General features: G+C 46.2%; 1 protein-coding gene across 1 annotated transcript in view; it reads right to left on the bottom strand.

Annotated features, from left to right (window-relative positions):
* Nucleotides 1–26,617, bottom strand: part of LOC149448785 (metabotropic glutamate receptor 1-like) — a 134,889-nt gene extending 108,272 nt beyond the window's left edge. The window contains exons 1-2 of the mRNA XM_089694294.1: nucleotides 26,559–26,617; nucleotides 16,248–16,483 (exon numbers count right to left, since the gene is read on the bottom strand). Coding sequence (XP_089550420.1) covers nucleotides 16,248–16,483; nucleotides 26,559–26,617 — 295 coding nt within the window. The remainder of the gene's footprint in view (nucleotides 1–16,247; nucleotides 16,484–26,558) is intronic.
* Between the last annotated feature and the right edge of the window lie 1,034 nt (nucleotides 26,618–27,651).

Raw genomic sequence — 27,651 nt, 5'->3', positions numbered from 1 at the left:
GGGACAGACAGAATTGTTACTGAGTGCCAGAGAATTGTTACTCAGGGACAGACAGAATTGTTACTGAGTGCCAGAGAATTGTTACTTAGGGCCACAGAAACTTTACTTAGGGCCACAGAATTGTTACTCGCACAGACACAGAATTGTTACTCGCACAGACACAGAATTGTTACTGAAGGCCACAGAACTGTTACTTAGGGCCACAGAATTGTTACTCGCACAGACACAGAATTGTTACTCGCACAGACACAGAACTGTTACTGAGGGCCACAGAACTGTTACTTAGGGACAAAGAAACGCTAGTTAGGGCCACAGAATTCATACTCAGGGACAGACAGAATTGTTACGGAGTGCCAGAGAATTGTTACTCAGGGACAGACAGAATTGTTACGGAGTGCCAGAGAATTGTTACTCAGGGACAGACAGAATTGTTACTGAGTGCCAGAGAATTGTTACTTAGGGCCACAGAAACTTTAATTAGGGCCACAGAATTTTTACTCAGGGACAGACAGAATTGTTACTGAGTGCCAGAGAATTGTTACTCAGGGACAGACAGAATTGTTACCGAGTGCCAGAGAATTGTTACTCAGGGACAGACAGAATTGTTACTGAGTGCCAGAGAATTGTTACTTAGGGCCACAGAAACTTTAATTAGGGCCACAGAATTTTTACTCAGGGACAGACAGAATTGTTACTGAGTGCCAGAGAATTGTTACTCAGGGACATACAGAATTGTTACCGAGTGCCAGAGAATTGTTACTCAGGGACAGACAGAATTGTTACTGAGTGCCAGAGAATTGTTACTTAGGGCCACAGAAACTTTAATTAGGGCCACAGTAACAATTCTGTCTGTCCCTGAGTAAAAATTCTGTGGCCCTAATTAAAGTTTCTGTGGCCCTAAGTAACAATTCTCTGGCACTCAGTAACAATTCTGTCTGTCCCTGAGTAACAATTCTCTGGCACTCAGTAACAATTCTGTCTGTCCCTGAGTAAAAATTCTGAGTGCCAGAGAATTGTTACTCAGGGACAGACAGAATTGTTACTGAGTGCCAGAGAATTGTTACTTAGGGCCACAGAAACTTTAATTAGGGCCACAGAATTTTTACTCAGGGACAGACAGAATTGTTACTGAGTGCCAGAGAATTGTTACTCAGGGACAGACAGAATTGTTACCGAGTGCCAGAGAATTGTTACTCAGGGCCACAGAAACTTTACTTAGGGCCACAGAATTTTTACTCAGGGACAGACAGAATTGTTACTGAGTGCCAGAGAATTGTTACTCAGGGACAGACAGAATTGTTACTGAGTGCCAGAGAATTGTTACTCAGGGACAGACAGAATTGTTACTGAGTGCCAGATAATTGTTACTCAGGGCCCCAGAAACTTTACTTAGGGCCACAGAATTTTTACTCAGGGACAGACAGAATTGTTACTGAGTGCCAGAGAATTGTTACTCAGGGACAGACAGAATTGTTACTGAGTGCCAGAGAATTGTTACTTAGGGCCACAGAAACTTTAATTAGGGCCACAGAATTTTTACTCAGGGACAGACAGAATTGTTACTGAGTGCCAGAGAATTGTTACTCAGGGACAGACAGAATTGTTACGGAGTGCCAGAGAATTGTTACTCAGGGACAGACAGAATTGTTACTGAGTGCCAGAGAATTGTTACTTAGGGCCACAGAAACTTTAATTAGGGCCACAGAATTTTTACTCAGGGACAGACAGAATTGTTACTGAGTGCCAGAGAATTGTTACTCAGGGACAGACAGAATTGTTACCGAGTGCCAGAGAATTGTTACTCAGGGACAGACAGAATTGTTACTGAGTGCCAGAGAATTGTTACTTAGGGCCACAGAAACTTTAATTAGGGCCACAGAATTTTTACTCAGGGACAGACAGAATTGTTACTGAGTGCCAGAGAATTGTTACTCAGGGACAGACAGAATTGTTACGGAGTGCCAGAGAATTGTTACTCAGGGCCACAGAAACTTTACTTAGGGCCACAGAATTTTTACTCAGGGACAGACAGAATTGTTACTGAGTGCCAGAGAATTGTTACTCAGGGACAGACAGAATTGTTACGGAGTGCCAGAGAATTGTTACTCAGGGACAGACAGAATTGTTACTGAGTGCCAGAGAATTGTTACTTAGGGCCACAGAAACTTTAATTAGGGCCACAGAATTTTTACTCAGGGACAGACAGAATTGTTACTGAGTGCCAGAGAATTGTTACTCAGGGACAGACAGAATTGTTACCGAGTGCCAGAGAATTGTTACTCAGGGACAGACAGAATTGTTACTGAGTGCCAGAGAATTGTTACTTAGGGCCACAGAAACTTTAATTAGGGCCACAGAATTTTTACTCAGGGACAGACAGAATTGTTACTGAGTGCCAGAGAATTGTTACTCAGGGACAGACAGAATTGTTACCGAGTGCCAGAGAATTGTTACTCAGGGACAGACAGAATTGTTACGGAGTGCCAGAGAATTGTTACTCAGGGCCACAGAAACTTTACTTAGGGCCAGAGAATTTTTACTCAGGGACAGACAGAATTGTTACTGAGTGCCAGAGAATTGTTACTCAGGGACAGACAGAATTGTTACGGAGTGCCAGATAATTGTTACTCAGGGCCCCAGAAACTTTACTTAGGGCCACAGAATTTTTACTCAGGGACAGACAGAATTGTTACTGAGTGCCAGAGAATTGTTACTCAGGGACAGACAGAATTGTTACTGAGTGCCAGAGAATTGTTACTTAGGGCCACAGAAACTTTACTTAGGGCCACAGAATTGTTACTCGCACAGACACAGAATTGTTACTCGCACAGACACAGAATTGTTACTGAGGGCCACAGAACTGTTACTTGGGGCCACAGAAACGTTAATCAGGGACACAGAATTGTTACTGAGGGCCACAGAACTGTTACTTAGGGCCACAGAATTGTTACTCGCACAGACACAAAATTGTTACTCAGGGACACAGAATTGTTACTCAGGGACACATAATCGTTTAATTAAAGAGTATGTCAGACAACATGCAGAGGAGTGGCAGAGGAGGCAATGTTTTAGGAGCGAGCAGACGTGGCAGCAGAGGAAGGGGTCGAGGCAGCACTATTCGCAGCCAGAGGCCAGTGCTCCCGGTGTCATCCAGCGGTCGTGTCTCCACCGACAACCCTGCCGTCGTCGATTGGTTGGCTCGGTCGTCTTCCTCTTCCCAGGTCACCTCTGACACCTACAGCCAACGGTCGGTGGGTACGTCAGACACAACCGTTAGTTGGCATGGCCCGGGACCAAGCCCACTGAAATCACGTGTCCTCTACCTGCCCCTGTCCTTTGGTGTTCCCTCACCAAGCGAAGTATCGCATGCTGTGGGCTCAGCCCCACTGTACAGTGAGGAAGAGCTAACAGAGGGCGGTCAGGAACGGGGGGAGACATCCGCCTTTTCAGCAGCCAGGCGAAGAAGTAGTGGCGAGGAGAGTGGCTCGGTAGCCGGTCTAGAGACAGGTCTGTCTCCTGACCCAGACGCAGCCGAGGGGGCTAGTAGTGAGGCGGAGACCCTACTTGATGATGAGGAGGTTGATCGCACTTGGCAGCCTCGTCGTCATCAGGCAATTTCTTCCGCATCATCAGGAGAAGAGGGTGGCAGCTTGGCAGCGAGCAAAACAGTCGGTGGGTTGCCCAGGAGACAGCAGCAGGGTCGCAGCAGTGTCAGTGGAGCCAAACGTCCACGGAGTAGAGCACCAGCTCCACTGCAGCCTACCACCACGGCCAGTAGTGGTGCCGGTGTGCACGGAGGAAGCAGCAGTCAGCCAGTGAGGAGTATCGGGGGCAAAGTTTCCTACTCGGCGGTGTGGCAATTTTTCGTCAAGCCGCCCGAGGAAGTAAACGTAGCCGTATGTCGACTATGTGGCCAGAAAGTCAAGCGTGGCCAGGGGGCCCATGTTGGGACTACAGCGTTGCGGCAGCATATGCAGCGTCGCCATTTGGTGGCCTGGGAAAACCGTGATAAAGATACGGCGGTTCTGCCCGCCCCAGCCCCCGCTCCATCACCCGCTCCGTTACTTGCTCCGTCACCCGACGTCAATCGCCCTCCATCAGCCAGTCAAGGCTCCAACACCTCTGCTGAGGGGAGTTGTCGCTCGTTGGCATCTTCCGCTCGTTCAGATGCTCCTTCTCCTGCTACTCCTCTTCACGGATTCCGTCAGCAGTCTTTCTTGGAATCCGTTTCCAAGAGACAACAGTTTGCGAGCACGCACCCGACGGTGCAAAAGCTGAACGTCCTCCTGTCCAAGTTGCTGGTGCTGCAGTCCCTCCCTTTCCAAGTGGTGGACTCAGCACCTTTCCGAGAAATGATGGCTTGTGCCGCGCCGCGGTGGAGAGTGCCAAGCCGTCATTTCTTCGCCAAAAAGGCAGTGCCAGCCCTGCATTCACATGTAGAAGACATGGTGGGCCAGTCTTTGAGCATGTCGGTCTCTGCCAAAGTGCACGGCAGCGCCGACGTGTGGAGCTGTAACTACGGTCAGGGACAGTACATGTCATTTACGGCCCACTGGGTGAACGTGGTGCCGTCACAGCCGCACCAGCAACTTGGACAGGTCACGCCGCTTTTGCCTCCACGTTTGCACGTCCTTGGTCCGGCAAAGATGTCCGCCTCTACCACCTCTTCTTCCGCCGTGTCCTCAGCCGCCACCCCCGTGCCAAGTCCCATTACCCGACCGGCATATCACATGTGCAGGGCGCAACGGTGTCACGCTGTTCTGCACCTGGTATGCCTTGGCGAACGTAGTCACACAGGGGAGGAACTTCTGAGTGTAATGAACAGAGAAATCGACAGATGGCTGTCTCCGCGCAAACTGAAAATCGGAACCATGTTGACCGACAACGGAAAGAACATGGTGTCTGCTCTGCGTCAAGGAAGGTTGTGCCATGCGCCATGCATGGCTCACGTGTTCAATCTGGTTGTCAAGCGGTTCTTAAAATCCACCATCCCACTGCAAGACATCCTTAAAATGTCACGTAAACTTTGCATGCATTTCAGCCATTCCTACACCGCAAAGCACACCCTCCTTGAGCTGCAGCGGCAGAACGGAATTCCACAGCATCGCCTGATCTGCGACGTTGCAACAAGGTGGAATTCAACCCTACACATGTTAGACCGCCTTTACGAACAGCGAAAGGCCATCACCGATTTCCTGATGTTACAAGCGGATAAAGGTACTCCCCTGTGTAACTTCGATGTCAGCCATTGGCAGCTCATGCGTGACACCTGCCGCTTGCTCAGGCCCTTTGAGGAGGCCACGCTATTCGTGAGTCGGCAGGACTATGGGATGAACGACGTCATTCCTCTGTTGCACGTCCTTGAACAAATGCTGTTAACAATGGCTGGTCAGGGTGCGGTAGACGTGGCGCACAGATCTCAACGCCACATGACCCCTGTGGGGGCAGGACAGGAAGAAGAGGAGGAGGTAGAGGAGGACATTTGTGCTCAGGAATTATTGAGTGAAATGGGTGGTTTTTCCACTCAGCGGACAGGAGTGGAGGAGCAGGAGCATCTGGTAGAGGAGGAGGAGGAGACAGAGGACCCAGACGCACCGTGGCAGTATGCTGTGGAGATGGAGGCAGGGAGTCCCTCGCATTCCTTGGCACAAATGGCCCATAGCATGCTCGCTTGCTTGCGTAGCGACAGCCGAATAATAACCATCAGACAGAGGGATGACTTTTGGCTGTCCACCTTGTTGGACCCTCGCTACCGTTCCAAAATGGTGGCCTTTTTCACACCTGCTGAGAGGGAGGCCAAAATAACGTACTATAAAAACCACCTATGTAGTCAGTTGGTGTCTGCCTTTGTGCGCCAACGTCCATCCTCAGACACTGTGGGCCCTGTGCGCTCGCGTTCCGCTGCCATGGCAGCAGGGGAGGGGTGGGGTGGTAGGAGCAGTGGCAGCTCCACCAGCAGCAGCTGCCTCAGTCTGCAGTCGATGATGAGTAGCTTTCTTCACCAGCGCAGTGAGGAAACTACTAACCAGCCGCAGCAGCAGCAGCAGCATCAGGTGGACCTGGAGCAGGACCTCAAACAACAGGCTTGGGCCTACTTGGACAGCACCCTGCCAACCGAGGTAGACAATCCCCTTGACTACTGGGCAACGAAACTTGACCTTTGGCCCCAACTAGCTGAATTTGCCCTTGAAAGGCTGTCATGCCCAGCCAGTAGCGTGGCATCGGAGCGCGTGTTTAGTGCGGCAGGAGGTATTGTAACTCCGCGGAGGACACGACTGTCCACCCAAAGTGTGGAGAGACTCACGTTTGTGAAAATGAATCAGGCGTGGATTAGTCTGGATTTCAAACCACCAGTTCCTGACACAACTGACTAAATCCGCCATGAATCATGCCTCAAACATGTGCCACTTTGAGGTCTCCTCACACACTGCTGGTGTGTAGAATTTTTTGACATAGGGTGCTGGCAGATTATGGGCCTCCTATAGCTGCTGCCAGGCCCCTAATCTGCCATAGGCCCCTATATACCGCTTCCTCATGCTGCTGCCAGGTCCAGAGTCTCTCATGCCATGTGCCACTTTCAGGTCTCCTCACACTGCTGGTGTGTTGAATTTTTTGACATAGGGTGCTGGCAGATTATGGGCCTCCCATAGCTGCTGCCAGGCCCCTAATCTGCCATGGGCCCCTATATACCGCCTCCTCATGCTGCTGCCAGGTCCACAGTGTCTCATGCCATGTGCCACTTTCAGGTCTCCTCACACTGCTGGTGTGTTGAATTTTTTGACATAGGGTGCTGGCAGATTATGGGCCTCCTATAGCTGCTGCCAGGCCCCTAATCTGCCATAGGCCCCTATATACCGCTTCCTCATGCTGCTGCCAGGTCCAGAGTCTGTCATGGGTCCCTGTACGGCCTCCCATTGCTGCTGTCTCCATCGCCACACTCTGCCATGTGCCACTTTCAGGTCTCCTCACACACTGCTGGTGTGTAGAATTTTTTGACATAGGGTGCTGGCAGATTATGGGCCTCCCATTGCTGCTGCCAGGCCCCTAATCTGCCATAGGCCCCTATATACCGCTTCCTCATGCTGCTGCCAGGTCCAGAGTCTCTCATGCCATGTGCCACTTTCAGGTCTCCTCACACTGCTGGTGTGTAGAATTTTTTGACATAGGGTGCTGGCAGATTACGGGCCTCCCATAGCTGCTGCCAGGCCCCTAATCTGCCATAGGCCCCTATATACCGCCTCCTCATGCTGCTGCCAGGTCCAGAGTCTGTCATGGGTCCCTGTACGGCCTCCCATTGCTGCTGTCTCCATCGCCACACTCTGCCATGTGCCACTTTCAGGTCTCCTCACACTGCTGGTGTGTTGAATTTTTTGACATAGGGTGCTGGCAGATTATGGGCCTCCTATAGCTGCTGCCAGGCCCCTAATCTGCCATAGGCCCCTATATACCGCTTCCTCATGCTGCTGCCAGGTCCAGAGTCTCTCATGCCATGTGCCACTTTCAGGTCTCCTCACACTGCTGGTGTGTAGAATTTTTTTGACATAGGGTGCTGGCAGATTAAGGGCCTCCCATAGCTGCTGCCAGGCCCCTAATCTGCCATGGGCCCCTATATACCGCCTCCTCATGCTGCTGCCAGGTCCAGAGTCTGTCATGGGTCCCTGTACGGCCTCCCATTGCTGCTGTCTCCATCGCCACACTCTGCCATGTGCCACTTTCAGGTCTCCTCACACACTGCTGGTGTGTAGAATTTTTTGACATAGGGTGCTGGCAGATTAAGGGCCTCCCATAGCTGCTGCCAGGCCCCTAATCTGCCATGGGCCCCTATATACCGCCTCCTCATGCTGCTGCCAGGTCCAGAGTCTGTCATGGGTCCCTGTACGGCCTCCCATTGCTGCTGTCTCCATCGCCACACTCTGCCATGTGCCACTTTCAGGTCTCCTCACACACTGCTGGTGTGTAGAATTTTTTGACATAGGGTGCTGGCAGATTATGGGCCTCCCATTGCTGCTGCCAGGCCCCTAATCTGCCATAGGCCCCTATATACCGCTTCCTCATGCTGCTGCCAGGTCCAGAGTCTCTCATGCCATGTGCCACTTTCAGGTCTCCTCACACTGCTGGTGTGTAGAATTTTTTGACATAGGGTGCTGGCAGATTAAGGGCCTCCCATAGCTGCTGCCAGGCCCCTAATCTGCCATAGGCCCCTATATACCGCCTCCTCATGCTGCTGCCAGGTCCAGAGTCTGTCATGGGTCCCTGTACGGCCTCCCATTGCTGCTGTCTCCATCGCCACACTCTGCCATGTGCCACTTTCAGGTCTCCTCACACTGCTGGTGTGTTGAATTTTTTGACATAGGGTGCTGGCAGATTATGGGCCTCCCATAGCTGCTGCCAGGCCCCTAATCTGCCATGGGCCCCTATATACCGCCTCCTCATGCTGCTGCCAGGTCCACAGTGTCTCATGCCATGTGCCACTTTCAGGTCTCCTCACACTGCTGGTGTGTAGAATTTTTTGACATAGGGTGCTGGCAGATTAAGGGCCTCCCATAGCTGCTGCCAGGCCCCTAATCTGCCATAGGCCCCTATATACCGCCTCCTCATGCTGCTGCCAGGTCCAGAGTCTGTCATGGGTCCCTGTACGGCCTCCCATTGCTGCTGTCTCCATCGCCACACTCTGCCATGTGCCACTTTCAGGTCTCCTCACACTGCTGGTGTGTTGAATTTTTTGACATAGGGTGCTGGCAGATTATGGGCCTCCCATAGCTGCTGCCAGGCCCCTAATCTGCCATGGGCCCCTATATACCGCCTCCTCATGCTGCTGCCAGGTCCAGAGTCTGTCATGGGTCCCTGTACGGCCTCCCATTGCTGCTGTCTCCATCGCCACACTCTGCCATGTGCCACTTTCAGGTCTCCTCACACACTGCTGGTGTGTAGAATTTTTTGACATAGGGTGCTGGCAGATTAAGGGCCTCCCATAGCTGCTGCCAGGCCCCTAATCTGCCATGGGCCCCTATATACCGCCTCCTCATGCTGCTGCCAGGTCCAGAGTCTGTCATGGGTCCCTGTACGGCCTCCCATTGCTGCTGTCTCCATCGCCACACTCTGCCATGTGCCACTTTCAGGTCTCCTCACACACTGCTGGTGTGTAGAATTTTTTGACATAGGGTGCTGGCAGATTATGGGCCTCCCATTGCTGCTGCCAGGCCCCTAATCTGCCATAGGCCCCTATATACCGCTTCCTCATGCTGCTGCCAGGTCCAGAGTCTCTCATGCCATGTGCCACTTTCAGGTCTCCTCACACTGCTGGTGTGTAGAATTTTTTGACATAGGGTGCTGGCAGATTAAGGGCCTCCCATAGCTGCTGCCAGGCCCCTAATCTGCCATAGGCCCCTATATACCGCCTCCTCATGCTGCTGCCAGGTCCAGAGTCTGTCATGGGTCCCTGTACGGCCTCCCATTGCTGCTGTCTCCATCGCCACACTCTGCCATGTGCCACTTTCAGGTCTCCTCACACTGCTGGTGTGTTGAATTTTTTGACATAGGGTGCTGGCAGATTATGGGCCTCCCATAGCTGCTGCCAGGCCCCTAATCTGCCATGGGCCCCTATATACCGCCTCCTCATGCTGCTGCCAGGTCCACAGTGTCTCATGCCATGTGCCACTTTCAGGTCTCCTCACACTGCTGGTGTGTTGAATTTTTTGACATAGGGTGCTGGCAGATTATGGGCCTCCCATAGCTGCTGCCAGGCCCCTAATCTGCCATGGGCCCCTATATACCGCCTCCTCATGCTGCTGCCAGGTCCACAGTGTCTCATGCCATGTGCCACTTTCAGGTCTCCTCACACTGCTGGTGTGTTGAATTTTTTGACATAGGGTGCTGGCAGATTATGGGCCTCCTATAGCTGCTGCCAGGCCCCTAATCTGCCATAGGCCCCTATATACCGCTTCCTCATGCTGCTGCCAGGTCCAGAGTCTGTCATGGGTCCCTGTACGGCCTCCCATTGCTGCTGTCTCCATCGCCACACTCTGCCATGTGCCACTTTCAGGTCTCCTCACACTGCTGGTGTGTTGAATTTTTTGACATAGGGTGCTGGCAGATTATGGGCCTCCCATAGCTGCTGCCATGCCCCTAATCTGCCATGGGCCCCTATATACCGCCTCCTCATGCTGCTGCCAGGTCCACAGTGTCTCATGCCATGTGCCACTTTCAGGTCTCCTCACACTGCTGGTGTGTTGAATTTTTTGACATAGGGTGCTGGCAGATTATGGGCCTCCCATAGCTGCTGCCAGGCCCCTAATCTGCCATGGGCCCCTATATACCGCCTCCTCATGCTGCTGCCAGGTCCACAGTGTCTCATGCCATGTGCCACTTTCAGGTCTCCTCACACTGCTGGTGTGTTGAATTTTTTGACATAGGGTGCTGGCAGATTATGGGCCTCCTATAGCTGCTGCCAGGCCCCTAATCTGCCATAGGCCCCTATATACCGCTTCCTCATGCTGCTGCCAGGTCCAGAGTCTGTCATGGGTCCCTGTACGGCCTCCCATTGCTGCTGTCTCCATCGCCACACTCTGCCATGTGCCACTTTCAGGTCTCCTCACACACTGCTGGTGTGTAGAATTTTTTGACATAGGGTGCTGGCAGATTATGGGCCTCCCATTGCTGCTGCCAGGCCCCTAATCTGCCATAGGCCCCTATATACCGCTTCCTCATGCTGCTGCCAGGTCCAGAGTCTCTCATGCCATGTGCCACTTTCAGGTCTCCTCACACTGCTGGTGTGTAGAATTTTTTTGACATAGGGTGCTGGCAGATTATGGGCCTCCTATAGCTGCTGCCAGGCCCCTAATCTGCCATAGGCCCCTATATACCGCCTCCTCATGCTGCTGCCAGGTCCAGAGTCTGTCATGGGTCCCTGTACGGCCTCCCATTGCTGCTGTCTCCATCGCCACACTCTGCCATGTGCCACTTTCAGGTCTCCTCACACACTGCTGGTGTGTAGAATTTTTTGACATAGGGTGCTGGCAGATTACGGGCCTCCCATAGCTGCTGCCAGGCCCCTAATCTGCCATGGGCCCCTATACCGACTCCTCATGCTGTGACGTTGCAACAAGGTGGAATTCAACCCTACATATGTTAGACCGCCTTTACGAACAGCAAAAGGCCATCACAGATTTCCTGATGTTAAAAGCGGATAAAGGTATTCCCTGTGTAACTTAGATGTCAGCCATTGGCAGCTCATGCGTGACACCTGCGCTTGCTCAGGCCCTTTGAGGAGGCCACGCTATTCGTGAGTCGGCAGGACTATGGGATGAACGACGTCATTCCTCTGTTGCACGTCCTGGAACAAATGCTGTTAACAATGGCTGGTCAGGGTGCGGTAGACGTGGCGCACAGATCTCAACGCCACATGACCCCTGTGGGGGCAGGACAGGAAGAAGAGGAGGAGGTAGAGGAGGACATTGGTGCTCAGGAATTATTGAGTGAAATGGGTGGTTTTTCCACTCAGCGGACAGGAGTGGAGGAGCAGGAGCATCTGGTAGAGGAGGAGGAGGAGGAGGAGACAGAGGACCCAGACGCACCGTGGCAGTATGCTGTGGAGATGGAGGCAGGGAGTCCCTCGCATTCCTTGGCACAAATGGCCCATAGCATGCTCGCTTGCTTGCGTAGCGACAGCCGAATAATAACCATCAGACAGAGGGATGACTTTTGGCTGTCCACCTTGTTGGACCCTCGCTACCGTTCCAAAATGGTGGCCTTTTTCACACCTGCTGAGAGGGAGGCCAAAATAACGTACTATAAAAACCACCTATGTAGTCAGTTGGTGTCTGCCTTTGTGCGCCAACGTCCATCCTCAGACACTGTGGGCCCTGTGCGCTCGCGTTCCGCTGCCATGGCAGCAGGGGAGGGGTGGGGTGGTAGGAGCAGTGGCAGCTCCACCAGCAGCGGCTGCCTCAGTCTGCAGTCGATGATGAGTAGCTTTCTTCACCAGCGCAGTGAGGAAACTACTAACCAGCCGCAGCAGCAGCAGCAGCAGCAGCATCAGGTGGACCTGGAGCAGGACCTCAAACAACAGGCTTAGGCCTACTTGGACAGCACCCTGCCAACCGAGGTAGACAATCCCCTTGACTACTGGGCAACGAAACTTGACCTTTGGCCCCAACTAGCTGAATTTGCCCTTGAAAGGCTGTCATGCCCGGCCAGTAGCGTGGCATCGGAGCGCGTGTTTAGTGCGGCAGGAGGTATTGCAACTCCGCGGAGGACACGACTGTCCACCCAAAGTGTGGAGAGACTGACGTTTGTGAAAATGAATCAGGCGTGGATTAGTCTGGATTTCAAACCACCAGTTCCTGACACAACTGACTAAATCCGCCATGAATCATGCCCCAAACATGTGCCACTTTCAGGTCTCCTCACACTGCTGGTGTGTTCCATTTTTTGTCATAGGGTGCTGGCAGATTACGGGCCTCCCATAGCTGCTGCCAGGCCCCTAATCTGCCATGGGCCCCTATACCGCCTCCTCATGCTGCTGCCAGGTCCAGAGTGTGTCATGGGTCCCTGTACGGCCTCCCATTGCTGCTGTCTCCATCGCCACACTCTGCCATGTGCCACTTTCAGGTCTCCTCACACTGCTGGTGGGTTCCATTTTTTGTCATAGGGTGCTGGCAGATTACGGGCCTCCCATAGCTGCTGCCAGGCCCCTAATCTGCCATGGGCCCCCGTACCGACTCCTCATGCTGCTGCCAGGCCCGTAATCTGTCATGGGCCCCTGTTGTCGCTTGTTGGCATATTCCGCTCGTTCAGATGCTCCTTCTCCTGCTACTCCTCTTCACGGATTCCGTCAGCAGTCTTTCTTGGAATCCGTTTCCAAGAGACAACAGTTTGCGAGCACGCACCAGACGGTGCAGAAACTGAACGTCCTCCTGTCCAAGTTGCTGCTGCCAGGCTCGTAATCTGTCATGCGCCCCTGTACCGCCTCCTCATGCTGCTGCCAGGTCCAGAGTGTGTCATGGGCCCCCGTACCGACTCCAAATGCTGCTGCCAGGCCCGTAATCTGTCATGGGCCCCTGTACCGCCTCCCCATGCTGCTGCCAGGTCCAGATTGTGTCATGGGTCCCTGTACGGCCTCCCATTGCTGCTGCCAGGCCTGTAATCTGCCATGGGCCCCCCTACCGACTCCTCATGCTGCTGCCAGGCCCGTAATCTGCCATGGGCCCCTGTACCGCCTCCTCATGCTGCTGCCAGGTCCAGAGTGTGTCATGGGTCCCTGTACGGCCTCCCATTGCTGCTGTCTCTATCGCCACACTCTGCCATGTGCCACTTTCAGGTCTCCTCACACTGCTGGTGGTTTCCATTTTTGTCATAGGGTGCTGCATGGCCTCCCATTGCTGCTGCCTCCACCGCCACACTGTGGCTCCACACTCTGGTTTTGGCCCCGTGACTGGCCAAATGAGTGAAGTGTGCGGTGATTCTAAGATCGACGGCACTCATCTGCATGTCATACTGCCTGACAGTATTATTTCTCTTCCCCAGCAGACTCCAAGGGCATTTAAATTAAAGGTACAGTGTTCAGCACTAATATTAAGTCTCTCTGAAGCCTAGAAACACCCTTTTTTAAGTTAAATTCACAGCGAATATATTCGACTCGAATCGAAATTTTTCTACGAATTCGCCGAATCAGTCGAATCGAATTTTTGAATACTTCGCTCATCTCTAGTTGTAATCTTACCTGTTCACGCTCACCATTTATGGAACAGACGTATTGTGATAAAAACTTCTAATGGAAGCTTTATTTTTGTCATATAATGTCAGATATTTTCTGTTTCATATTTACAAGCTGCAATTGAGATTGTATGTCATGATTGGAAGAACATGTTTTTTTAATTTCATAACCTGCTATGAAACTTCTGAGGCCAAAAGTAATTTTGCACCAACAGTACCAGATTTATAAGGGGGCAAAAGGTGCAGTTGCCCAGGGCCTCCCTGCCAGAGGGGGCCATTGGTCCCAGATTTCCTTTATAAAAAAAAAGGTAAAAATTTAAAAATTTGTTTTACTAGTAAAAAAATTAACAAAGTTATGGCTTCTGTGATGTATGACAAATACCTTTTGTAATCTGTATTCTTACAATCAGTAAAATTGGGAAACAAAATCAGATATGTGTTTATTAAGTGTTTATTAATCACTCTAAAGCTCACACATTAAAATTGACTTTATGTTTTTCTTTAGATATACCAACAACTATGCATTACAGATTGATTGCATAGTTTAAGTAGGTTCTTTTATTATATTACATATATATTTGTGTAATCTAAAGTTGATTATACAAAGATTGTTCGATAGACTGTTATGCGCATGGTGAGCTTAAGAGTGTAACACTATATTTTCCTATTATACCACATTCACTGACAAGGCTGGGAATTTTTTTTATGCCAGATGCTGACTTTTCTATGCTTCATGGCTTGGCATTCTTTTAATTTGATTATTCTTTAGAGTTTTACATTATGCTACAAACAGGTATCACAAAGCCAATAAACCAACAATTCGCTGGCATAACAGTAGGTACAGTTAGGCAGTGACCAAAAGTGTATTTACCACAAGGCAAACAAGGCATTTGCCTAGGGCAGCATTTTTCGAGGGGGAAGCACCGCCCCCCAAAAGAAGGGATGGAAGAAGGGAAACATGCAGCATGGGGATCGGGTGGAATCTGAGAGAGGTTGTGGACTGCTTCATGGTGTATGCAGAGCCTGACTCTTGTTCCCGGGGATGTCCTGAGCTGTGTAGGTGAGTGTCTTCTCGCTTGCTAGGGTGCGGGGGGGGTTACCAGTGTATGGGGGCGGTGGTAGTGGAAGGCTCTCTTGGGTGGGGGTGGGGTGTTGTTGGTCAATGTCAAGCTCTCTTTGTGGGGGTGGGGGTGTTGGTTGGTGTCAGGGTCTCTCCATGGGAAGGGGGGGAGACGATTTTTGTGTTGCCTAGGGCAGCATTAAACCTAAATACACCACTGCCAGTGACTGAATACAGTAAAAAGAACAGCCTGGTAAAAGAGTATCATTCCCAGATTCATAAATAAGCAATCCAAAAAAATACCAAATTTATACAGTACCATGACAAGAGATTACTGACAGTGAAATATGCAATGCCGTAGAAAGGAAAAAAATAAGGAAGAAAGAAAAAAAATGAACTACACCTTATGCACTGACATAAAGGGAATTTGCATGCCTTGTGATCTAATATCAAGCATAATTTAAAAAAAAAATCCATAGCCTACACATATGGATGCGAAAACCCGGGTCCTAAAACAGCTTCCAGGAGAGGGACAACCTTTGCTCAGGAGTGCTTGTTCCGAACATGGTGTTAAACGTCCAGTATTTCATATGAAACATATATCCAGCCAGCCCAAATATCATGGTAATTATCATGTTTGTTTTTAACGTCATGTATCTAACAGGTTAACATTTTTTATGACCTGGGCTGGAATACCAAAGGCTGAATACATGTATGCAGGCAAGCAAAAGATCAAATAAAAATGGCATAGATCCATTGATAAATAAACGGCACATATTGTTTTTAGTAGATATTAGCTCATTCAGTTTGTATCTTCCTCAATAAATTTCCCCCACCCTTTCACTGCTTATTAAACATGAATACCGTAATCCTTAAAGTGCTACTAGACCCAGGACCCTGCATTCACTATATCTGGTCTCCCACAGTACACACAACATGGAAATACAACTATTTTAGTAGCTATAAATTGCTAAATATATTTTCTAATCAGCAGTTAAAGCAGTCTTGTGACTTCTGTCAGTGTTCAGCAGAGTACTGGTCAAAGCTTGTAGAAGGAGTTTCTATTCTGCCCTGATTTTCCTATGAGGCTGCAGGACCCCTGACTCTCTGTCTGGACAGTGCTGATTGGCCCTGTGCTGATCACATGCACCCTCACAGGAAAAAAAACTCTCTAGCAATACACACCAAACTGAGCATGTACAGCTTTCTCCCAAGGCTCTGTTCTGTCAGCATATAGATTGGGGACAGTAAAAGAAGGGGAGGATCAGAGAGGTGAGGATAAAACATCCTTTTTACACACCTTAGGTTTCACAGTGAGTATAACAAGCATGCTTTACTACATATATAGACTGATTTTACTGTAGTGGGTTTAGTAACATTTTAAGGTTTTGAGAGTTTAGTAGCAGGCATTTCCTATATAGCTGAAATAAAATGTTAGACAAAAGGTTAAAGATCAAACTGTCAATAATGTTACCTTTACAAATCCTTTTAAAATTAGCATTCTCCTGTGGGTGCCCTGGAATACGACACTGGAATCGATATTGCCAAAACTCGCTAAACCACGGATTTCGAGAATTATTATCCAAGCGTAGAGTCAGAAAATACTCATCAAAGGACTTCACCTCTGGTGAACGAAGCTTCATAGTAATTCCACCACTGGCTTCAGCTTCATAGCCATCTATAACTTCATCTCTGTCTGCCCAGCCATCACTAAAAGAAATACAAATAAAAACACTTTATAAATACTTAAAGACCAAATATACAAGTCAAGCTACATGCTGACAAAGGTTTATGGTTAATGTAATGCAAACTTTATTACAGAAAGGAAATAATTGGGAAATTTATAAACAAGAAACAGTACTTCTATTAGCTGTAAAAGCTATCAATTCCAAACAATATATAAATCCACTTAAAGTTATTTGCTGCAGTGTGATTGGTGTGCACGGCGTCTATGACATGCTTCCCACTGGTTAACTGGCACACAGAAAAAGAAATAAAGGCAGAGGGTGCACAAGTTAGGCAGAATCATTTTTACTCATTCAAATTTTTAAAAGAAACTCCATATTTAACTGATTGCAGATATAAGATTTATATTAACCACTTGACCTCCAGAAGATTTATCCCCTTTCATAACCAGGCCAGTTTTTGCTATACGGCACTGCGTTATTTTAACTGACAATTGCTCAGTCATGCAATACTGTACATCAATGAAATGTATGTTATTTTTTCCCCATGCTTTGCAGGGATGAGAAACTGACAGATTACTCCCTGTGTACTGAGCTCTGTGCTGAATGTCAACACAGAGCTCTGGCTGTGCCAATCAGCAGGTTGCAGCTGTAAATTATTGGGCAGGACTTGCTGACAGGCTCCCGCTGTGTACAATAATAGAGGGTGCCGGGGGAAGGGGGGGGCCACCCGAAACCCAGACGAAGGCAGAGAAATACCCGTATGTCGTTTTGCCTACAGCGACCGCCCATCCGCAGTACAATGCGGGCAGGCAGTCATAACACTGGTAACGTTAGCTGTGTAAAGTCATGTTAAAAACCCAAAACCCAGACGTAGGCAGAGAAATACCCGTATGTCGTTTTGCCTACAGCGACCGCCCATCCGCAGTACAATGAGGGCAGGCAGTCATAAAGTGATTAAGCACAGACTAACCTGAAGGAATGTTTCCACTGCAAATGCAAAAATGGTTGCAACCAGAAAATCTGAAACAATATTTACATCTCTAGATGCCTGCTCTTTACAATTGTTAGCAGCTTGTTTTTAGTAAAGTGATTAGGTCAGCTGCATGCACACGGGGCGTTTTGATAACGCTGGTAACGTTAGCTGTGTAAAGTCATGTTAAAAACGTGAGTTTTTCAGCTTTTTTTTAGCGTTTTTGCGTTAGCGTTTAGCGGATTTTTGCTGAGATTATCAGCATTTTCTCTCGTTTGTATTTTTTAGTGTTTTTTTTTCACCCAAAAAAAAATTATTTTGGTGAAAAAATGTCCAAAAACACCGGTGTGCGTCATTTTACCACGTTTTTCGGTGTTAGAGCATTTACAGCTAAAAAGCCCACTAGTCCTAGAAGCTTGTTTTTAGTAAAGTGATTAGGTCAGCTCCATGCACACAGGGCATTTTGATAACGCTGGTAACGTTAGCTGTCTAAAGTCACGTTAAAAACGTGAGTTTTTCAGCTTTTTTAGCTTTTTTGCATTAGTGTTTAGAGGCTTTTTGCTGCGATTAGCAGTGTTTTCTCGCGTTTGTATTTTTTAATGTTTTTTTCACCCCAAAAAAATTTATTTTGGTGAAAAAATGTCCAAAAACACCGGTGTGCGTCATTTTACCACGTTTTTCAGTGTTAGAGCATTTACAGGTAAAAAACCCACTAGTCCTAGAAGCTTGTTTTTAGTAAAGTGATTAGGTCAGCTCCATGCACACAGGGCATTTTGATAACCCCTGTAACATTAGCTGTCTAAAGTCACATTAAAAACGTGAGTTTTTCAGCTTTTTTTTTAGCCTTTTTGAATTAGCGTTTAGCAGTGTTTTGCCGCGATTAGCAGCCTTTTCTCGTGTTTTTCTGTGTTTACGTTTTTAGCTTTTCTTTTTACCCCAAAGAATTTTGGGGGGTGAAAAAAACGTCCAAAAATGCCGGTTTGCGTCATTTTACCACGTTTTGCTGCATTTTTCAGTGTTAAAGCATTTTTACAGCTAAAAAACCCACTAGTCCTAGCAGCTTGTTTTTAGTAAAGTGATTAGGTCTGCTCCATGCACACTGGGTGTTTTGATAATGCTGGTAACGTTAGCTGTGTAAATAAAATTCAAAAATCGGTGTTCAAATAAAATAAAACAAAGAAAACCCTTAATTACCACTCAAAAAGTCACACTTTCACCCCTGAAAGTCCCAAAATCTCTTGGTGTCAGTACATCTTTTCAATTCTTTATTCCTTTGATGTGGTACAGGCATCCACCGTGTACCTCAAAAAAATATAAAACTAAATAGTGTATTACCCTCATTACATAAACACAAATAATCAAAACCTAAAATAAAAAAAAAAATTAAAAAGTGAATAAACGTGAATCACATGACAATGTGAAACACCCCGTGAGTAGCTGTGTACAGTCGCATTTCAGGGTTTTTTTTAGAGTTTTTGCATTAGCGTTTAGTGGTGTTTTGCCGCGATTAGTGCCGTTTTCTCACGTCTTTCCGTGTTTGTGGTTTTTAGCATTTTTGCACCCAAAAATAATTTTGGGGGTGAAAAAAAGTCCAAAAATGCCGGTTTTCGTCGTTTTACCGTGTTTTTCAGTGTTAGAACGTTTTTACAGCTAAAAAAACCCACAATCCTAGCAGCTTGTTTTTAGTAAACTAATTAGGTCAGCTCCATGCACACTGGGCGTTTTGAGAACGCCGATAACGTTAGCTGTGTAAAGTCACGTTACCCCTCTAGTCCTGAGTTTTTTTTCCAGCCATATAACGTCCCTGCCAAAAAACGTTGATTACAGTCTATATGTGCACTGATACATAGGATAACATGCTGGCTGTAGAAAAAAAACGTCAAAAGCCAAAAACAGCAGCTGTAAAAACATCCAGTGTGCATAACAATGTTTTGAAATGTTTTCAAGGGTTTAATATGTAAGCAGTGACTGTATAGATCCATTGATCACTTTTCTATTAAAATTGCACCTCTTTCTTTCTTTATTTTGCAAAGGGGAAATTTCAAAACAGGAAAATTGTAATTTGTTTTTCAGTTTTTTTTTGTGAAAATATTCATGTTGTCTACTTTTGAAATTGTCTATCAAATTTGACACTAAAAGTACTAATTTAGCAGAACTTTGATTTCAGGCATTTTCACTTTTGTTCATAATGTACTATTATACCTTAACAACAACAACACAATGCATTTTCAGTCATTCGAAGGCAAAAAAAAATCCCTCCAAAATTGTTACTTTAGAGCAGTGTTTCTCAACTCCAGTCCTCATGGACCCCCAACAGGTCATGTTTTCAGGATTTCCATTATTTTGCACAGATGATTTGATCAGTTTCACTGCCTTAGTAATTACCACAGCTGTTTCATCTGAGGGAAATCCTGAAAACATGACCTGTTGGGGGTCCATGAGGACTGGAGTTGAGAAACACTGCTTTAGAGTGACAAAGGGCAGCTTTTTTATGTTTTTATGTTCTAATTTTCTTTTCACTCCAGTTGATAAAGGAGCTCTGTGGACTTCTTACCAGTTTAGTATAAGCCTCCTTACCAGTTTAGCTCAGCCAGGTGGCGAGTCCCAAACCCGGAGGTGACGCAGGCGCAGCGGCCACACAGGCTGTCATTTTACAGTGTTATTGTTTTATGTATATGTAAGTACATTACTTATCTATTAAAGCTTGGTTTTTAATATGCTACACCAGGGGTGTCAAACAAAATTTCATTGTGGGCCACATCAGCATTATGGTTGCCCTCAAAGGGTCTTTTACATCACAGTGTACCCCCTTACCTTGTGCTGCTGCTGTGAGGAAGCTGGGGGCTGAGCTGGGAAGCATTAAATGCTGGGTCTGGAGGAGGACCTGAGGAGGGCTGGAGTCAGCTGGTGGAGCCTGCTGAATGCTGAGACCAGGGGAGGTGGAGACAAGGGGGTACTATGGCTGCACATAATTGTAGGAGGAGTTCTGTTCCCCTCTCTACTTCTGAGACAGGACGGGGGGGCATAAAGGAGCTTCTTTGCAGCTGCATGGAGAAGCGCAGGATCTGGAGGAGGAGTTCTGTCCTCCTTTCTGTGCCGACTGCTAAGAAAAGATGGAGGAGGACATGAAGGGGGTGCTGAAGCTGCAGGAGAGGTGCAAGGGCCACATGAAATGGCCTGATGGGCCAAATTTGGCCTCTGGGCCTTGTGTTTGACACATGTGTGCTACACAATGGGGACATCCTTCTTTGTATGAGCTTTATTGCAGAACTGGAGACAATTTTTTAAAGGGCAATACACCCGGAATTTTGAGTGCAACATTTGGAATCTACAGCATTGATTGAAATGGGAACTTAGTGGAGGAAAGCCTGTGATCTTCCCCGGAGTGGGAAAAAGTGATTTTAGACCTGATTCATCCAGGTCTCATCTAATGGTGAGCGCATATGTGAACAGTGGTGGGACACACTGTATATGTCAAGTCTGAAACATGGATGGTGATACTGGTTGGAATACGACGGGATTAAAACACTGATATTGAATTCATCTAATATTGGGACATTGCAACGTATAAAAAAAGTTAATGTTCACTTAGCTTAGTAAATACAGTATAGCTGTATTCACTTCTATCACCTAGCAATGTTCAAGTCAAAATCCTGTTTATTTCGTGCCCCTTACAAATAAATGGGTGTTCACAGTAAACATTCTCTACTCCTTTATTACATTAGTTTAAACTATACTTATTTTTTAGAGTACTGTGAAAGAACTGAATGATACTAAGACTGTAGTCTCCGTGAAATCATACAAACAAGTACAGTCATGGTACAAAGACTATATATTATTTCCAATAATATAACCAACAAATTGTGTAATATTAGGCTTCCATTTTACAGAAAACAGAGGAATACTGTATATAGGGTACTGTAAAATGATTGAATGACACTAAGACTCCATGAAATTACACAAACAAGTACAGTCATGGTACAAAGACTATCATTATTTTCAGGACTATCACCAACAAAATGTGTAATATTAGACTTCCATTTTACAGAAAAGATATAGAAAAATATTTCTAGATCTATTTTATTTTCAAGGTGTCCACAGGAATGGACACAAATAATTGTGAAAAGTATTTGATGTACATATAAGGCTACATTGTAACTGTATTTCAGGTTTATGGGTTCTATGAATGGCCTTGCTTCACGTGGGAAAATTGCATTTTTGAAATATCTTGACCCCTCAGGTATGAGATATTCATACTTATATTGGTGCACATCTGGAGTTCAGCTTTAAGTAGCTAGTCTAGTTGAAAAAAGGCACATGTTTAAATTTGTACTCTTTCACTATCCAATCATAACGCATCTCCCATCTTTCATCTGTTTTTTTTGTCCATCTTTTCTTTGCTGCTTCTTAGTCTTTTCACTAACCAAATAAATCCAGGTACAGTTCATCAAGCTTAGCTACGAGACACATTCACTCCTTACCCAAGTTTCCTTATAGTTGACTCATTTTGTTTTTCGTTTCCAAAATGTCACTTTTGCTTGTGTACATCCTACAGGTGCAACACTTCACAGGCAGGTTTAAGGCATTCCCTGAGCATGTTATTTAAAGGAATTTTGCTTTTTTTAATGTTTTACTTTAAGCCTTATTAAAACAGCTGCTGCTGAACAGTATTTTTTTTAATATTCTTTTTTCATTAGTACGTGTCCTTCAGGGCAGTGGCCATCTATCCATGCTCTTAGTTTGACCTTCTCTCTTAGCCTGGGAAATGGAGAGAATAGATTTTAAAGATTCTCCTCCCATTAACTTCACTGGGGTTCATATTATTGTTGCAGAATTTCGGATGTGTTCGCCAAACATTTCTTGAAAATTGAAACCAAGCACATTCACCCATCACTAGCCACCACTTTAATTAAAAAAACACTCAGCCCACTTCTTCAGAAACTCACAAGATGATGAGAAACCTTGCTGTGATACCCCCTGCACACACCTCAGTAAGGAAAACGGTGCAATCAACATACCATTTTTACATTGCCCCAGGCTTACAGGACTCCTGGTGTGCAACAAGCTAACATTAATTTTGCTCTTTACAGCCTCTGCTGAACAAGGGTTTCAAGTAATTTTAATTATGTGTAAAAGAGCTCAAGCCATTAACTTTAATCAAATGAATGCTTTTTAAATCAGTCTTCAATGAAGGAGAAATTATAAAAGGCAGGGAGGAAATATATCACTACAAATTGCTGAGTACTTTCACAGATTGCTTTGTGTACTGAACTCTTTTTTTCTCGTTCTGTTCTCTTCTGAAATACATTGAATATAAACGCCTGTCAGCTTTCTAAACTGTGTTTATTGCAATAGACATTATTGTTAGCTGTTAATAGCCATAACTACATGTGAAATATTAATTGCCCGTAACTGTAACCCTTTCATTGTTAGAGTATTTATTTCATATGCAAATGTAATTGTTTCTCTATACAAACAATCCTGTGTTGTTATATTTACGCAGCCTTCATAAGATAGTGAGAGTCTGAGCGCACATGGTTTTTTTTTTTTCAATTTAAATGCAAAATTATGGCAGTTATTATGGCAATGTGTCCCCTAGTAGAAACATATAAATTGACTACTCAGACATCCATTTGTGACACAGGACAGAGCGGTGGGCACATAAGGTTATAGAAAAGACAAGCATCATTTTGTAGTATCGACCCGTGTATACAGCCACCCGGTTTCTGAATTCAGGGCTAAAGAGTTACAGCTGCTGGCAGACAGTCTGGGGACATGAAGGGAGTTCTACCCAGGACTCAAGGAGAATGCAACAATGAGCCGATGTGTCAGATAGAATGGTGAAATTTATATACACATATCCAAATGATTCAGGAAAAGAAAAGGCAAAGACCTTGTGTAATACAAGATGACTGATCCCTGAAACAGTACTAGCTTTAATCTCCCATCTCCACTTTAACCAATTGTGTAGTCAGAGTATAACCACCTGACCTCCAAAATTCTTTACCCCCTTCATGACCAGAGCATTTTGTTGCAATTCAGCACTGGGCTACTTTAACTGGCAAATGCGTGGTCATGCAACACTGTACGCAAATAATCTTTTTTCATAAATGCAGGTCAAAATGTATTCTGCTATATTTCTTTGGGAAAAATAAGCCAAAGCAGTGTATGTTATTTAGTCTATGTGAACGTTATAGAGCCTACAAACTATGGGATTTGTACAGTGTTTGAAAATTGATAAATTCTGATGTACTGAGGGCCAATCTAATTTTTTGAGGCACTAAAATAGTACAAATACCCCCAAATAACCCCTTTTCAGAAAAAAGACAGATCAAGGTATTTAGTAATAGGCATGGTGAGTTTTTTGATGTTTCCAGTTTTTTGTCACAATTGTTTGGAAAGTGAAGAAAGTAAAGTGTTACTAAACTCAGGACCCTGCATTCACTATATCTGGTCTCCCACAGTACACAGAACAAGGAAAAGCAATTATTTAAGTGAATATAAACTGCAAAATACCCTTTCTCATCAGCAGTTAGAGCAGTCTTGTGACTTCTATCAGTGTCTTCTGACTTCTATCAGGATTACCCCCTTAGGTTCCACAGTGAGTATAATAAGCATGCTTTACTGCATATACAGACCGATTTTACTGTTGTGGGTTTAGTAACACTTTAAATCATTTTTCTTTTCACAATTTCTTTTTACATATGTCACCAGTGCAGTACAGCATTATCATGACTGGTGTGCTGGTGTATCAGAGATGCTGACTGGTGACAGTTTGTACATTTTTTATTACATTTTTTTAAAACTTTATTTCTTTCTGTAAAACACTTTTTCTTTTCTTTTTTTACTTTTCTTTTCTTCTGCCATCAAATTAGTTTAGTGTCACCATGCTGACACTCTACTACTCTGGAGGAGTGATCAGGGTTTTTTTTATACACTATTATTGCTTATAACAGTGACAATTGCAGTGTATAAGCAATAGTTTTAACTGTCATGAATGGCTTTCATTCATAACAGTTTGCTTACTATTGTGATCTGTGATTGGCTACAGCTAATCACATGGCACAGGGTGCTGTGACTGGCCCAGGTACCATGTGATAGCAGTGGGTCAATCACAGCATCACAACAGTAAGCAAGCTGTCATGAAAGGAAGCCATTCATGACAGTTTTGCTTACAGTACATGGTAATCATGTGATCGCTATTATTGGTCATAGTGATCGAGATACCCTGGCCGCTCACAGTGGCTGGGTAGCAAATGCTGTGATTGCTTGTGTCCACCAGCAACAGCAGTCATAGTATTGTGCCGTGGCCATGTATGTGCTGAGCGATGTACTAGTATATCGGGGTGCCTGCAGCTGCAGTAAATGTTATGTGGGTGTGAAATAAGTGGATAAAGGTTTTACAGCAGTGGTCTCCAAATTGCGGCCCAGGGGCTGGATGTGGCTTTTTGCTTGCCTTTATCCAGCCTTGGGGCACGTTTCCTCCCACTGATATAAGACACTATTCCTTTCCTCCCACCAACAATGGGGCATAATTACTGCTACTGACATCAACGATGAAGCACTATCTCTCCCATTGACACCAATGATGGGTGCTATTCCTCCCTCTGACACCATTGATGGGGCACTATTTTCCCCCATTGACACCAACAATAGGACACTATTCCTACCACTGACACCAATGATGGGGCACTATTCCTGCCACCAACATCAACAATGGGGTAATATTTCCCTCCAATGACATCAACAGTAGGACACTATTCTTCCCACTGACACCATTGATGGGGTACTATTTCCCTGCGAATGACACCAACAATAGGACACTATTCCTCCCACTGACACTAATGTAGAGGCACTATTCCTGCCACCAACACCAATGATGGGACATTATTTCTCCCCAATGACACCAACCATAGGACACTATTCCTCAAACTGACACCAATGATGGGGCACTATTCCTCCCACTGACACAACTGGGCACTATTGCTCCCGCTGACACCAACAATTGGGCACTATTCCTCCCACTTGCACCAATGAAGATGTGCTATTCCTCACCCTAATACCAAAGATGAGTTGTTACTCCCGCTGATGCCAGTACAATTTCTACTTCCAATGGCCACAGTTCAGCCCCATGACAGTCAGATGGACAGTAAACTGGCCCTATATTTAGAAAGTTTGTAGACCCCTGTTTTAGAGGATTGATAAATGTGCAGAACTGACTCAAACAGCCTAAGGATCTCAGATTCAGACAAGTTATCTTAGGATCAATATGGGGTCGCACCATCCTAATGTAAGTTTAGGGCAACATTTACATTGTCCTTGACATTATACCCAACAACAAATTAATTTGCTGCACTCAAAAGAGAAATACAACTTTAAAGGACAAGTTCACCTTTCATAACATGTAACACATTACACCCATATTCAGGGTGTAACATGTAACATGTTATGAATGCACCGACCCCCGCTCCCCAGCTTTGACAGCTAGCGGGGGATCTTCTGTCCCCCCACTGTCCCGCTAGCTGACAAATTAAAAAAAAATGCAAGTCACCGACAGCCTTAGAGGTTGTTGGCTTGTAGTTCTCAATAAACTCAGTGCCGTGATAGTTCATTGATTCTTCCTGTCAGTATGTCTGCTTGCTTGTACATCCCATATGGGCAAGCAGATATACTGATAGACCTGCAGGAGATCACTGGTGCAATGTTTTCCAGGCTCTTGCAGCCAAAAATAATAAATTAAAATTTTTTACCTGCAAAAAAATGTGCATTTAATATATTTGGTAAAAAGGTGAACTTATCCTTTAACTTCCCTAGTGGTTTTCCCGAGTCTGGCTCGGGGTTAAATTTAGCTGTCAAAATCGGTAACCCCGAGCCAGACTTGGGGTCACCGCAAACTAAGTACCTGGTCCCTGCAATCCGTGTCCCGGGTCCTGAGGCACATGCAGCCATCCCCTCCGTCCATCCCCTGTCTTCCCCTGCTTCCCTGGTATATCACGCTAATCAGTGTGATCAGTGTGAGCCAGCTGTGCTGTGCCATCGGGGGGCGGGGCTTGTGGGAGGTGGGAGTTATAAAAATAGATCAGTGTCAAAATAATGTGTTACTCTAGTGCATACATTGTAACTTTACCTTATATTTTCATAGTGCAGTTTTTCAGCTTCTGTGACTAAAAACGGTTTTGCACTCATGGCTTCCAAAAAGCGTCTCGCTAGCACCAAAGCGGTTTATGATGAGCTCGCAAACAGCGACAGTGAGGAGCTACTTGAATTGAGTGATAGCGACTCATGTGGCGATTTGTCGACAGTGAAGACAGCGGCGAATCTGAGATTGACGTGAGTGATCTGTGCACGTGGTGCACTATTGATTGCGGTACGCCAGTACCACCAAGATTTCCGTTTACCGGCGCACCTGGTATGAAAGTCCACGTTGAAGGTGACAACCCCTTGGCGTACTTGGAATTGTTTCTGACCGATGAGGTTATTGAAATTATCGCGACGGAGACAAATGGGTACGCAGCACAACAACTAGCTGCTCCATACAGCAGGTTTTCACGAAGCAGAAAGTGGGAACCTGTGACCAAAGAGAACATTTGGCTGTTTCTCTGCCTAATTATTCTGCAAGGAGTGGTGGGGAAACCGCTGCAGAAGTGGTACTGGACCACCAACAAAATGCTTACCACGCCGTTCTTTGGCAGTCATGTGCCAAAAAACAGCTTTTCCCTTATTATGAAATTTTTGCACTTTGCAAATAATGAGGATTTTGATGAAACAACTCATCCGGCTCCCAAGCTAAAAAAAATGTGGGAAGTTTCCCAAATAATTGTCAAAAATTATGTGCCAGAGAGAGACATTCGTATAGACGAATGTCTAATGGCCTACAAAGGAAGGCTCAGCTGGATACAGTATATCACCAAGAGAGCACGATTTGGTGTCAAATCCTACCTGCTGTGCGAATCCTCTACCGGCTACATATGGAACACAATTTTATACACTGGCAAAGGAACAAATTTGATCCCAAGTACAGCAAATATGGAATGGCAACATCATCTGTTCTGTCACTAATTGAGCCTCTGCTAAACCAAGGCTACTGTGTAACGATGGACAATTTCTATACCTCTCCAGAACTTTATGAGGTTCTTCTTCAGCACAAAACGGATGCCTACGGAACCGTTTGGGCTAACCAGCGCAACCTGCCATCGATGTTTGCAAAAAACAAACTGAAG

Source organism: Staurois parvus, unplaced genomic scaffold (assembly GCF_062004578.1).
Source record: "Staurois parvus isolate SC_StPar_1 unplaced genomic scaffold, SC_StPar_1.0 ptg000657l, whole genome shotgun sequence".
Lineage (NCBI taxonomy): Eukaryota > Metazoa > Chordata > Amphibia > Anura > Ranidae > Staurois > Staurois parvus.
This window is presented reverse-complemented; position numbering and strand designations above follow the sequence as displayed.